The 15,394-nt window shown below is 41.4% G+C and overlaps 1 protein-coding gene across 1 annotated transcript in view; it reads right to left on the bottom strand.

Moving 5' to 3' along the window:
* Positions 1-14,067, bottom strand: part of SCN10A (sodium channel, voltage-gated, type X, alpha subunit) — an 88,710-nt gene extending 74,643 nt beyond the window's left edge. The window contains exons 1-3 of the mRNA XM_010835571.1: positions 13,798-14,067; positions 12,013-12,140; positions 7,656-7,736 (exon numbers count right to left, since the gene is read on the bottom strand). Coding sequence (XP_010833873.1) covers positions 7,656-7,736; positions 12,013-12,140; positions 13,798-14,067 — 479 coding nt within the window. The remainder of the gene's footprint in view (positions 1-7,655; positions 7,737-12,012; positions 12,141-13,797) is intronic.
* Between the last annotated feature and the right edge of the window lie 1,327 nt (positions 14,068-15,394).

Genomic DNA, 15,394 nt, shown 5'->3' with positions numbered 1-15,394 from the left:
ATACCTGGAGTAGCAGGCAAATTTGGCCTTGGAGTACAGAATGAAGCAGGGCAAAGGCTAATAGAGTTTTACCAAGAGAATGCACTGGTCATAGCAAACACCCTCTTCCAAAAACACAAGATTCTACACATGGACATCACCAGGTGGTCAATACTGAAATCAGATTGATTATATTCTCTGCAGCCAAAGATGGAGAAGCTCTCTACATCAGCAAAAACAAGAGTGGGAGCTGATTGTGGCTCAGATCGTGAACTCCTTATTACCAAATTCAGACTTAAATTTCCCTACTTGAAGAAAGTAGGGAAAACCACTAGACCATTCAGGTATGACCTTGATCAAATCCCTTACGATTATACAGTGGAAGTGACAAATAGATTCAAGGGATTAGATCTGATAGATTACCTGAAGAACTATGGACAGAGGTTTGGACAGGAGGCAGTGATCAAGACCATCCCCAAGAAAAACAAATGCAAAAAGGCAAAATGGTTGTCTGAGGAGGCCTTAGAAATAGCTGTGAAAAGAAGAGAAGCGAAAAGCAAAGGGGAAAAGAAACGATATGCCCATCTGAATGCAGAGTTCCAAAGAATAGCAAGAAAAGATAAGAAAGCCTTCCTCAGTGATAAGTGCAAAGAAATAGAGGAAAGCAATAGAATGGGAAAGACTAGCGATCTCTTCAACAAAATTAGAGATACCAAGGGAACATTTCATGCAAAGATGGGCTCAATAAAGGACAGAAATGGTATGGACCTAACAGATGCAGAAGATATTTAGAAGAGGTGGCAAGAAAGCACAGAAGAACTATACAAAAAAGATCTTCACAACCCAGATACTCATGATGGTGTGATCACTCACCTAGAGCCAGACATCCTGGAATGTGAAGTCAAGTGGGCCTTAAGAAACAGTACTACAAACAAAGCAGTGGATGTGATGGAATTCCAGTTGAGCTGTTTAAAATCCTGAAAGATGATGCTGTGAAAGTGCTGCACTCAATATGCCAGCAAATTTGGAAAACTCAGCAGTGGCCACAGGACTGGAAAAGGTCAGTTTTCATTCCGATCCCAAAGAAAGGCAATGCCAAAGAATGCTCAAACTACCACACAATTGCACTCATCTCACACGCTAGTAAAGTAATGCTCAAAATTCTCCAAGCCAGGCTTCAGCAATATGTGAACCGTGAACTTCCAGATGTTCAAGTTGGATTTAGAAAAGGCAGAAGAAACAGAGATCAAATTGCCAACATCCGCTGGATCATGGAAAAAGCAAGAGAGTTCCAGAAAAACATCTATTTCTGCTTTATTGACTATGCCAAAGCCTTTGACTGTGTGGATCACAATAAACTGTGGAAAATTCTGAAAGAGATGGGAATACCAGACCACCTGACCTGCCTCCTGAGAAATCTGTATGCAGGTCAAGAAGCAACAGTTAGAACTGTATGTGGAAGAAGAGACCGGTTCCAAATTTGGAAAGGAGTACATCAAGGCTGTATATTGTCACCCTGCTTATTTAACTTATATGCAGAGTACATCAGGAGAAATGCTGGACTGGATGAAGCACAAGCTGGAATCAAGATTGCCGGGAGAAATACCAATAACCTCATATATGCAAATGACACCACCCTTATGGCAGAAAGTGAAGAAGAACTAGAGAGCTTCTTGATGAAAGTGAAACAGGAGAGTGAAAAAGTTGGCTTAAAACTCAACATTCAGAAAGATCATGGCATCTGGTCCCACCACTTCATGGCAAACTTCATTGTTTCCATGGGGAAACAATGGAAATAGAGACTTTATTTTTTTGGGCTCCAAAATCACTACAGATGGTGACTGCAGCCAAGCATATTAAAAGCAGAGACATTACTCTGTGGACAAAGGTCTGTCTAGTCAAAGCTATGGTTTTTCCAGTAGTCATGTATGGATGCTAAGTGTTGGACTATAAAGAAAGCTGTGGGATGAAGAATTGATGCTTTTGAACTGTGGTGTTGAGAGGACTCTTGAAAGTCCCTTGAATTGCAAGGAGATCCAACCAGTCAATCCTAAAGGAAATCAGTCCTGAATATTCATTGGAAGGACTGATGCTGAAGCTGAAACTCCAATACTGTGGCCACCTGATGCGAAGAAGTAACTCATTTGAAAAGACCCTGATTCTGGGAAAGATTGAAGGCAGGAGGAGAAGGGGATGACAGAGGATGAGATGGTTGGATGGCATCACTGACTCAATGGACATGAGTTTGAGTAAACTCTGGGAGTTGGTGATGGACAGGGAGGCCTGGCGTGCTGCAGTCCCTGGGGTCACAAAGAGTTGGACATTACTGAGCGACTGCACTGGAACTGGAATCCCCTACAATGTGGATTTTGTGTTTGTTTGTTTGGCAGCTCTGCACTGCATGTGTGATCTTAGTTCCCTGAACAGGGATCAAACCCATACCCCGCTGCAGTGGAAGCATGTAATCCTCACCACTGGACCACCAGGGAATGCCCCTTCCAATGTTCTTGTCTATTTACCCTAATACTCCTATAATTTTTGATTTATGAACATTGTTGCCACATTATTTGTTGCAAAAATATACACTACTGTTTTGGATTATTTAGCATTATGTAGAAGGCAAGGGCTGGAGAAGGCAATGGCACCCCACTCCAGTACTTTGCCTAGAAAATCCCATGGATGGAGGAGCCTGGTGGGCTGCAGTCCATGGGGTCGCTAGAGTTGGACACGACTGAGCGACTTCACTTTGACTTTTCACTTTCGTGCATTGGAGAAGGAAATGGCAACCCACGCCAGTGTTCTTGCCTGGAGAATCCCAGGGACGGGGGAGCCTGGTGGGCTTCCGTCTATGGGGTCGCACAGAGTCGGACACGACTGAAGCGATTTAGCAGCAGCAGCAGCAGCAGCAGCAGTGTCATTTTTATCCTGTTTATTAAGTTTGGGGCTAAATTAAACCTTCTCTGATATTAAGATCTTGCTTCCTGTTCTACCTACCTTCACTATATCTTTGCCCATTTTTAAATTTTGACCTTTCTGTGTCACTTTGAGTGGTGTATTTTTAGTCAGCATAGAATTCAGTACTGCTTTGTTATATAATATGACTTTTTTAAACAGATGAGTCAAATACATTTATATTTCTTGACATGATAGATTTGATCTCAGTTTATTTATATTACTTTGTTACGTTTTTAATAGTTTTTAAAATATTTCATTGTCTGATGTGTTTTATTTGCTTTATTTTTCTGTATGATTCTGAATTTAGAAGTTTTTATTTCAGTTCTAGTACTTACTTGAAAATATACATTTATAATTATAATAAAGCTATACAATACATTGCCCTTACTATGTTGTCTCATTAATTCTCTTTCCCTTCTGTTTTATCCATCATCTGACTGTATTTAATAATATTTTTTCCTGCTTACTTTTGCACTGTTTAATATAGTTATTTTTCATTCCTGTGTATCAACTTTAAAGAATGCTCTTTAATTTCTTGCTGTTAGAAAAGCAAGTGAACATTCTCTGCTCCCATGTTCTTCCCTCATTCCAGTCTCAGTTTTTTCCACCTGTACCACATCAACATTTTCAGGGCTCTGGTGTTTTAGAGGGTAAAATGCCTTGGTCTTCATTTTTATCCTTCTCTGCAGGCATTGTCATTTAACAAGCCCTGGTCTGCTGAGTCATTCACCGTCCTCCATCCACTTTTGGTTTCCTGAGAGTGTTTTGACATCTTTTGTCCTCTGTGCTTTCTTTTCTACTTCTTTTTGTTCTTGTACATTTATACTGTTCCCATGCTGTCATTCCATTGGCATTTTCAGGGGGCTGGGGTAAAACATATTCATGCTATCATCCACATTTAACCAGAATCCCCAAATAACTCTTACTTTTGGTAGAAAATGCTTTTGCATTAAAAGTTAAAAAGGATAGAAATTTTACATGCTATAATGCTATGTCATCTCTGTATATATGTATATATACTTTATATAAAGAGAAAGAATAAACTAAAATTCTAACAGCAATTTATTTACCAAGCTACTATCTTCTGACTATTTTTCAGTATTCTGCATTTAATGCAACAGTCATTTATTTTAAATTTATTTTGTTTGAAAGCTTTTCATTATGATATGTGTCTGACTCGTTGCAACCCCATGCTCTGTCGCCCTCCAGGCTCCTTTGTCCATGGGATTTCCCAGACACCAATACTGGTGTGGGTTGACATTTCCTACTTGAGGGCATCTTTCTGACCAAGGGATCAAACCCAAGTCTCTTGTGTCTCCTGCATTGACAGGTGAATTCTTTACCACTATGCCCCTGGGAAGCCCAATATGTAACATACAGAATGAAAACGCATATGAAATATAAATTAGCTGTAAAATGAATGCTTGTGTATCTGTCAGCTTAGGCTGCCACAAGAAAATACTATAGATTGAATGGTTAAACGACAAATATTTATTTTCTCACAGTTAAAGGGGCTGGTGCCAGCGTGGTCAGGTGAGAGTCCTCTTCCTGACTTGCTAATGGAAATTTCTTACTGTGTCTTCACATAGTAGAGAGGGCTGTGGTATCCACTCCTGTCTTACAAAGGTACCAGGGTCAAAGCTCTGCCGTTATAACCTCATTTAACCTTTATCACTTCCTTAAAGGCCCCTTCTCCTTAACAGTCACATGGTGGGGGCAATTAGGGCTTCAATATATGAATTCGGGTGGCGGACACTTCAGTCCTTAGCAGCTGTATGACAACTACTCATGTCACAAAACAAAACATTTTGAACACCCACAAGTTCCTTCCCTCTTCTGCCCTAGGGGTTACTACTACCCTAACTTTTGGTACTTTGTTCTTGTGTTTTTAGTTTATATTTTTATCTCCTGAGTACACATCCAAAGTAGTTAAGTTGTGCTTGTTTTTGAATTTTGTATAAATGGAATCATATTTTTGAATCTTTTGTGTCTGGCTTTTTTTGTTCAATATTATGTTCTTAAGACCCTGATTCTGGGAAAGATTTAAGAAAGGAGGAGAAGGGGACGACAGAGGATGAGATAGTTGGATGGCATCACCGACTCAATGGTCACGAGTCTGAGCAAGCTCCGGAAGTTGGTGATGGACCAGGAAGCCGGCAGGCTGTAGTCCATGGGGTCACAGAGTCAGACAAGACTGAACAACTGAATTGACTGATGTTCTTAAGACTGTTGTATGGAATTATAATTTATTCATATTCAGTGCTATACATTATCCCCTTTTAAGAAAACAACGGAGATAATTAATACATTAAAAATTATATAAGGCACTTCCCTGACAGTCCAGTGGTTAAGACTTTGCCTTCCAGTGTCAGGGGTGAATGTTCAATCCCTGATCAGGGAACTAAGATCTTGTGGCCAAAAAATGAAAACATAAAACAGAAGCAATATTGTTACAAATTTAGTAGACTTTAAAAAAATGGTCCACATTAAAAAAATGTATGGACATTTTGGCCATTTCCAATTTTTGACTTTTGTGGGGAATGTTCATGAATGTTCTTGCAGCCGCATCCTGGTGTCCGTAAGTACGAATTTCTGTTAAGTGTATGTGCCTAAGAGTATACTCAGAGGATCACCGTGTTTGTGTGTTTTCACCTTTATTTGCTAATATTCACTGCCATACAAAGGGGTTGTACAAATTTACATTCCCACCAGCAAGATAGGAGTTTCTGCTGCTCCATATCTTTCTCAATTTTTGGTATAGTCACAATTTAGAATCTCTCTGTATGCTTTTATTTTATTCACATCTCCTTGATTAAGAAAAAGGTTAAGAATATTTTCATATGCTTCCTGACCATTTTGGATTTCTACTTTTATGAAATATCTACTTTATCTTCTCATTTTTCCAATTGGTTGCTCTGACATATTTCTAATTGATTTGTAAGGGCACATTATTCTGGATATAAACACTTTTGAGGCATAGGTGTTGCATGTTCTACTTACTAGACTTGTGTTTTCACTTTCATAAAGTTGTCTTCTGAGGAACAGAAATTCTTTAACATCCTAAAATGTATCTGTTTTTTCCTCTGTGGCTAGTGCGTCTTGTATCACATGTAGTAAATCTTTCCCTAACCTGAAGCCATGAAGACTTCTCTGTGGTTTGTTTATTTTTGCTTCTTTGGGGGTTTACTCAACCTTCTAAATGCTTGATGTCTTTGTCTTTCACAAAGAAATTTAGACCTTAATCCACCTAGAATTGATTCTTGTATTTGGTGTAAAGTTGGATGTTCAATATAATTATTCTGTTGGGATTCCTAATTCTTCATCATCATTTACCAGATGCCCTTTCCCTACTGTTCTGCAGTGCCGTTTTTGTCACCAATTCAAGGTCTGTATGTGCACTGTTTGTTTATGGGCCAACTATTCTCTTCCACTGCTCTGACTAATCTTATGCCAATGGCACTGTGTTTCAATTATTGGAGCTTTACAGCAAATCTTGATATCCAGTAGAGCCCGTTATTTTCTCCCACCTCATTTTTCTGTCTCAAAAGTGTCTTGGTTGGAATTTGAGATTACAATGGCTATTTTATGTTCATAATTATATTATCTAAAAATCATGACATCTTTGATACTTCTTTTCTTATTCTTATATGTTTTATTTCTTTTTCTTGCTTTACTACACTGATTAGGATCTCCTTTACAAAGCTGAATAAAACTGATGAAAAAGACATCTTTGCTTTTTTCCTTTCTGATCATAAAGAGAAAGCTTGCCATGTTTCACATCAAGTATAATGTTTGCTTCTTTCTTTAAAGTGGTTTCCCTTTATCAGAGTATAGCAATTCCCTTATACTTCTACTTTTCTAAGAGTTTTTAATCATAAACAGATGTCAAACTATATAAAATTCTTTTTAGCATCAATTAAGATGACCACTTGATTTTTCTTTTTAATTGATAAATAGAAATAGAATTTATTTCCAACTGTAGCATGATTTCAGTAAAAGGCAAAAATCTAAAAGTTGGAAAAAGAGAACACTCTACAGAGCTCCTGTTATTATACCAAAAATATGTTTTTTGGTTATGTTTGAACTGGGTGAGGGGCAACTGTCCTAGATATGTTGGTGCAGGATGTTTTTAGAAAGGCCCCCAAATCTGAAGCTACAGATTCCATCATTAACCTAGGGAGATAGAATAATCTCAGGAATATTATAGTCACTTTGAGGTATATGACCCATGATAACTTAAACAGTTTTATTCATGGGTTATTTTTAGAATATGTTGCAGGACCATTTGTTCTTAGCTCTGCCTCACTATGCTCCATCCTCTCTCTCCAAGTAGGACGTCCCTCAGTTTCATTCAGATGTACACCTAGCAGGTAAGTGTCTGTGTGGCAGTGGCCAGGGGAAGCGGGGAGCTCATATACCCAGGCCACCCCAGACCAATGAAATCAGACCCTCTGGGGCTTGGACCCAGGCATTAGAATTTTTAAAATCTCCCCAGGGAGAACCACTCATCTATAGCTCTTTGAAGCTGAAAATCATACGTGTGTTTATGAAACAGAGTCCATAGAGAAGAAGATATTTATCCGTGGCAAAGTCAGATAGGCAATAGGATTCCACATTACCCAAATGAGACCCAGCTGGATGAATAAGAGAAGCCACCCAGTGAAGGAAGAGAAAGAGAGGACAGGAAGGAAAGGCACAAGAATGACAGCAAATCTACTCACTCCATTCTCTCCGGAAGTTCTGTTCGGGTCATGCCCACACAATTGACCAAAATAGTGATGGTTATAAATAAACTGAACCACCTGAGAGGGTCGTGTTAAGGAGAAGCTGAAAGTCACCATGTCTTCCTGAGGTCACCGCTGATCACCTTGACACTGAATTGATTAAATTAATAACTCTTTCACTAGGATCAACTTTATGGTCTTGTAACATAATAACAGCTAACACTGAGTGCCTACTCTCGCTGAATACTTCGTCCACATTATTTCTAATACAACTAACCTATAGGTGGATATTATTATCTATACATTGGAGCTAAGAAAATGGGCTGACAAAGCTTAAATATTTTTCCAAAGTCATACAGTTAGTCAATGATGGTGCTGAGATGTGTCCTCAAATTGTCTGAAAACAGAACTGAGCAAGATGAAACAGAATCCCTTCTCCAAAATGTCCTTCTTCCCTGACACTTGCATTTAACTGTAGAGTATGGCTTGAAATTTCATCCTGCAAATGTCTCGTTTTCCCTAAAAGACAAAGAGAATGCAGTAGCCCCCACCCCTACCCTCCATTAACCATGGTTTCATTTTCTGCAGTTTCAGTTACGTGTGGTCAATGGCAGTCTGAAAATACGCGTGAAATTACCCACCATTCTCAGTTAGCGTGGTGACATCTCAGCCTTCTAACTTCATCCTGCCAGGGATCCCCAATCATCAACATTGTCTGCTTCTGACACCCAACCATTGACATCATTATGGCTCCATGATCCAGGGTCACCCAAAGCAGATGTGCCTCCCTCTGACTTATCATCAGGAGGTCAATAGTAGCCTAATGCTATGTCCCAAGGGCTACATCATTTGCCTCACTTTATGTCATCATTGTAGGTGTTCAATCTCACACCATCACAAGAAGGATGAGTACAGCACAATAAGACATTTTTAGAGAGAGAGCACATTCACCTAACTTTTATTACAGTACTTTGTCATAATTTTCCTACTTTATTACTGTCGTTACTCTTACTGTGCCTAATTTATAAATCAAACTTTATCATAGGTAGGTATGTATAGGAAAAAACACAGAGGGTTCAGTACTATCTGTGGCTTCAGGCACCCACTGCGGGTCTTGGAATGTATGTCCTATGGATCAGGGGCAGGGGAGACAACTGTATTCTGAGGAAGTTAGAGATAAGGGGAGGGCCACATGCTTTCATGGGAATTAGGGTAGTCAGATTGTGTTTCTAACTTAGCTGAGGTCAGTCACACTGAGGAAGTGGACATCTGGTTAGGAATGGTGGAGGCAGGCACAGGTGGGTAAAATGTTTGCTTAAGGAGAAGATTCCAAACAGGATTAGGCTGTCAAGGAGAACTCTGGTGAGTAAGAGGGAAGAATATTAAAGGCAAAGAAAATATCTTTGTCCCTTTAAAGAATATTAAAGGGGCAAATAAATTGCAAGAAGGGGACAGAGATACTGAATAGGAAGGTGAGTGGACGAGGGTAAATAGATGGGGCAGAAATATTGGTGGCAAAGTCCAAAGATAAATATCTCCGATTGGACGTTTTTCTGGGGACTAGCGGGGTTCCTAACAGTTACTTCCTAAAGACAAACAACACCTGAAGAGAAGCTTGACCTACAGAGAGCGAGAGAATCACTTTTCTTCCATAATTTCAATTTGAGCAGAAATATCTATAACTATTTTAGTTTCCTGTAGATGCCTTTAATTTACTCTGTTTTACAGTTACTTAGGAACCCATCTATTTTGAAAAAGGAAATTCTACTAATTAAACCACATTTTCCTGTTTACTTGCAATTGAATTAAGAAATGTGTTCATGTGGGGGGAAAATGTTAACCCAAGGATTAAATTAAAATTATATCTCCAACTCCACAAACCTTTAAAAGAATGATGATATATTCTGATAGTATTACTTGTGAAAATGTTCACAGAAAATTTGATTAGAATTATAATTTTGGTGAAATATTAATAATAGGAGATTGAGAATTCCATATCTGGGAGAATATTCTGGGGGCTGGAGCTACCAAGTTCATGAGATTTAAATATATCAATGCAGTCTTTAGTGAGAAAGAGACCCTTAACAGCTTTTCTGTCCAGCTGTGACTCCACCCAGCAATTCATCAAATCTCAAGATAAAAAGAATATTTACTAGTACACTTTGGTTCCTTAATGGGATTTTACTTCTAAATAGCTGTTTCTTACTTGCTGCTGCTGCTGCTGCTAAGTCACTTCAGTCGTGTCCGACTCTGTGCGACCCCATAGACGGCAGCCCATCAGGCTCCGCCGTCCCTGGGATTCTCCAGGCAAGAACACTGCAGTGGGTTGCCATTTCCTTCTCCGATGCATGAAAGTGAAAAGTCAAAGTGAAGTCGCTCAGTCGTGTCCGACTCTTAGCGACCCCATGGACTGCAGTCCACCAGGCTCCTCCGTCCATGGGATTCTCCAGGCAAGAGCACTGGAGTGGGGTGCCATTGCCTACTTAAATAGATGTAAATCAACCAGAATGGATGAAAAGGAGTTTGCATATTTGCTGTTTTTATTTGTAATTTTTATGTAATTTATATTTTTAAAAACACCTATATAGAGATGACATACTTAGAGAAAAAATTACTGTAATTCATTTCCATTAACATCCTACTTCCTTATTGCTGACACTACTCTATGCAGGATGTAGTCTGGATTTTTTAACTTGCTATATGGCCTTGCACAATTAATTTAACGCCCCAGTATCAGTTTCATCATATATAAGACGGAGATGCTAATCCCTTCTTCAAGGGTTCTTGTACCTATGACAGTGTTCATGCTTAGCAAGCATTTAGCAGTGGGAGGCTGTTATTATCAGTAAATACTCTTTCATAGCATTGTGTGCTGTGCTGTGCTAAGTTGCTTCAGTCATGTCCAACTCTGCAACCCCCATGGACTGTAGCCCGCCAGGCTCCTCTATTCATGGGATTCTCCAGGCAAGAACACTGGAATGGGTTGCTGTGCCCTCCTCGAGGGGATTTTCCCAACCCAGAGATTGAACCCGTGTCTCTTATGTCTACTGCATTGGCAGGCAGGTTCTTTACCACTAGCACCACCTGGGAAGCCCTTCCGTAGTATTAGGAAAGTTAAGAATGAATTGGGTTTCCCTAGTGGCTCAGTAGTAAAGAATCACCTGCCAGTGCAGGAGATGCAGGTTCGGTCCTCGGGTTGGGAAGATCCCCTGGAGGAGGGCATGGCAACCCAGTACAATATCCTTGCCTGGGAAATCCCATGGACAGAGGAGCCTGGCGGGCTACGGTCCATGGGGTCACAAAGAGTTGGACATGACTTAGCACCTAAACAACAACAAGACTGAATTAAGAAAGTCATTCCCACAGGTTGGCGATAAAGGCAAAACACGTAAAGGCTAAATGTAATGTAGTGAGCTACCAGCTCACTGAATGCCACCCAGCAATCCAACAAGCTGCCCCAGAGTATGAGATGAGAGCTCTTTTACTGTCCTCCCTCAACTCAGAGGAGGCTGGCTGCCATCTGCCAGGCCAGTCAAGGCAAGGATGTTCTTGCAAATCAACCTCCTAGAAGCCACAGCTGAATTCCTTATTAGGAACTTCCAATTTGGACAGTCACCAGGGAAGATCCTTAGAAACCAAGCCAAAGTCTCTTGTTTGTCCTAGTTTGGCTTGCCTTGAGAAAAAAAAAAAAGAAAACAAAAGCTGGAGACAGTTCTGAAGCTACCTAAAGCAATTAATATATTACAGACATTTGAGCAGTGTGTTTCTAATCACTACTGCATTCCCCAATGGCATGAACCTCAGACTATTGACATTTTTAACCTGCTGGTAGTTTGGGCGGTAACTAATGCTCTAGACAGTGCCTCATGACCAGTGGGATCCCAGTGAGACAATCTTCACTCTGCCCATTACAGGCTGTTCTCTTCACCCACTAGGAAGGGCTGCTTTTTTGCCAAATAAGCAGTCACTGTCCAGCATGGTTAGACCACAGAGAACTAACCTACCCCTGTCTCATCTGCCCAAACCATAAAGCCTTCCTGGTTATTATGTTGTGGAAGAGCAGGCCACATATGGTGAGAATGTGCCTGGGTGCCCTTTACAAGTTGTATGCCCACAGGTGGACCCAGACTGGTCTACATGCACCCCAACCCACCTGTGGGTTACATGAATACCTCCTCTGTCTTGGGACGGCTTTCAGGTGTTGAACACATTAAAACCACAAACATTGTTTTCAATTTAATGATCCTATTGTTTTAGGATTCAATTGAAGGAAGGCCCCGTTGTTAACCCCTGAAGAAGGTACAGGACACAGTTGGCAGCATCTGATTCTAACATGTGGAAGAAGCAACCGTGCAAAGGATATGAGTGGACGGACACTTTGATGGCTATTCTTCTGATCGGGTTGAAAGGACTGAATAACCACAGGGCCCGAGTGGCGCTAAACCGGGAAATGGTCCTCCCTTTGTTCAGCACCATAAATGTCTAAAACAAAACACAACAGAAAGTGGACCTCCAGTGAGACACACACATCCTCACCCAACCATGGATTTGAACATAAGTGAGATCATCTCAGGCTCATGAGTGACAAGGGCTCTGAAACCTATGAGTCAATGAGAGGCAAATGGAGGGGCAGACAGAGAAGATCAAGAACTAAAAGCCATGTCCTCACTCCCAGAAAGACCCCAGACCCCCGTGGCTGACTGTACACCAGATGGGCCCCCGAGGCTGCCCAGTGAATAGGAAACTGACCCAGGGCTGGTGAGATATATCATACAAGGGGGAGGATTCTGGCAGCAGGGAGGTGGAGTTCTGGTTGCATTTATTTCCTCTTCTGATTAGTGGAACATCCCTGGAATGGTCCTTCTGTTCTCTACCTCCTAGGTCTCCCCTTTCAAACCTTCTACTGGTTCACTCCTCTGAACATCTAGGGAGGATGTGGGTTCTTGGCAAGTGAGAGGAGAGAGAAAGGCATTCCAGTGCCTTCTTATTTTTCTCTACAAACCATATTTAAGATGGCTGGTTCCTGCCCTTCCCAGCTCCCAAACACACTCCCCTTTTTCAGCTGTGTAGAACGTCCGAGATAGTTCTAGTTTAAACTGGCTGTTCTCAAACTTTAATTTTAGGGCCCTTTTATATTCTCAAAAATTACTTAGAACCTTAAAAATATTTTGTTAATGTTTATACCTTTTTCTTACACCACGTGTGTGAATGTATGTGTGTGTGTGTGGGGGGGGGTGGTACGGGCTGCCCAGGTGGCACGAGTGGTAAAGAACCTGCCTGGCAATGCAGGAGACGTAAGAGACATGCGTTTGATCCCTGGGTTGGGAAGATCCCCTGGAGGAGGGCATGTCAATCCACTCCAGTATTCTTGTCCGGAGAATCTCATGGACAGAGGAGCCTGGTAGGCTATGGTCCATAGGATCACAAAGAGTTGGATATGACTGAAGCGATTTAGCAAGCATGCATATGTCTGTATATATGCATGCATATAAGTGTATATATATATTTATATACAATATCAGAAATAAAAAAGGGCCTTTTAAAACACAAGAGTATATACACATACATTCCTGTAGCTGTTAGACTGATGTGATCCTCTATTAATAGCCTCTACATTCACTATTGTATATTCACAAGAGAATGTGAGTGGAAAAGACAAATGACATCTAAGGATCTTTAAGGCAAAGTTCTGAACTCCCAAACCCACTAGAAGGGTTTTGGGAACCCCAGGGGTTTTGAGACCCTACTTTGAGGACCACTGGTTTAAATCATCCTGATTTTGGTTCCCCTTCCTTATTCTACCCACTGCCCCACCTCCAGCCTGATGATCTCTGCTCCCTACTTACATAGAGATCCAACACCTCTAGAGATCTGAGGCTAGAACTCAACCAAGGGAACGGCCAACTTTATCTGAAAACTCCACAACAGTTGTCTTTAGAGGATCTGAATTTAATTAACCTCCACCATGAATACCATAGAGATTCAAAGAAAGCATTGAGGAGGTGAGATAGAGGTATTTTTCACTAACAGTCCAGCTGACAATCACAACACCCAGGGTGCAGGAGGACTCCTGGACTGGGTGGGACAGAGGCCTCTTCTCCCAGAGCTGAGAATGGCCATTCCCGCCAGTAGCCCTTACCCGGTGTGTGCTGTAGAAGGGGTCCAGATCCTCCAGCGGCTCCCCAATCAGCTTAGGCGGGAGCGTACCATAGAACTTGGGCAACTGGTTGCAGGCTTTCAAGTCTAGCTGGGGCCGAGACTTCTCTTTCTGGTCCTTCCGCTTCCTGAACTTCTCTTTGGGTTTCTTTGTCTTTTGCTTAGCAGCAATTCTTTTTTCAATCTCCAGCAGGGACTCCGGGGTGAATTGACGGAAGTTGGTAGTTTCCAGGGACCCAAAGGGGAATTCCATCTTCTCATTCTTCTTTAGGAAGAATATTCTTATGAGAGTGAACACAACCACAGAGAGGTAACAGCCTGCCTATTAGCTCACCCCTCCAACCCTGCTTGCTCGAACAGCTACCCTCCCCCCACCTCTCTAGTTCTTTCCTTAATTCACACTGAGCTCCCCTAGGACTCCACTGCCCAGCAGTGTTCAGTCCACTTTAAGCCAGTACCTCAGAGTAGTCTCTGTGCTTTCCATGAGCTTCTAGCCACTGTTCGTTTAAAATTTTTGTATCCCACCACCACCAGATCCAGCCATACTGCCCTCTCTCCCCATTTCTATGACCATTGAGTACAGGCACTTGGCTGCATTCATCAAAGACTTTGGTTTATGATCTACTTTATCTTGAGTCTTATCCTACGTTCTGATCACCACCTTTTATCTGCTGACAATTTTGATGCTTCTCCCCTTCTCTGAACTCCATTTGGACCTCCAGACTGCTTTCTCTATTTGTCCATGACTGAACAGTTCTCTCCATATCCAGATAAGAATTCCATGAACAACCACTCCCCTGTCCCTATCCTAAATATCCAGCCTAGGTCAACTTAGATGACTCTAACTCAGGTTTCCGTGAATCAGGACTGTTGAGGAGTGATGAGGAACAGCAATGTCACTTAGGAATCATATGGTTTCCCTAGGCAACAGTTTCTCCTAGTCTGATATTTCAAATACTGTTTGTCTTTCCTGACTGCTTTCTTCTACTTCCCCTTCCAGTAAGACAATAACCACATTCCCTCCCTCATTAAGAACACAGAACTCCTTCAACTTCATGCCCCCAAACCTCTGACTTACCTACCATCTGAACCCTTCTATCTTCCCTCCTGTCATAATCAGGAGAACATCACCTCTCATTCTGGCTAAGACCAGTCTTCCTTCTACTTTGGACCTTATTCCCTTACTACCTCATTTCTCTCTCCTGACTTGTTGGCTGGTTTCTTCCTATCAGCATTTGGAGATGCTCAAGTCTCTTTCAACTTTAAAACTTTTTACCTGGTACAGAGCCCATCCAGTACTTCCCTCTTCTCTCATCCCATTCTCTGCTGAGTTCTGCTCACTATCTCCAGTTATTCTTCAGTTTTAGAAGCTGTATGTCCACTACCTCACTAAAATGCCTCCTTGTAAGGACAGCAGAGACCTTCTTATAGCTATATTCAGGGAGAACTTCTCAGTTCTTATCTTGATGAGGTTATTGGCTATTTTGCCTACTTCCTCCTTCTTGAAACACAGTCTCTCCTCAGCTGTTGTGACACAGTCTCCTTTTCCACACTTTCTTCCATATGTGACTGTGACTCTA

This window comes from Bison bison, unplaced genomic scaffold (genome assembly GCF_000754665.1).
Source record: "Bison bison bison isolate TAMUID 2011002044 unplaced genomic scaffold, Bison_UMD1.0 scf7180017864043, whole genome shotgun sequence".
NCBI lineage: Eukaryota > Metazoa > Chordata > Mammalia > Artiodactyla > Bovidae > Bison > Bison bison.
Note: the sequence above shows the minus strand (reverse complement) of the source record. Positions and strands in the feature narration are given on the sequence as shown.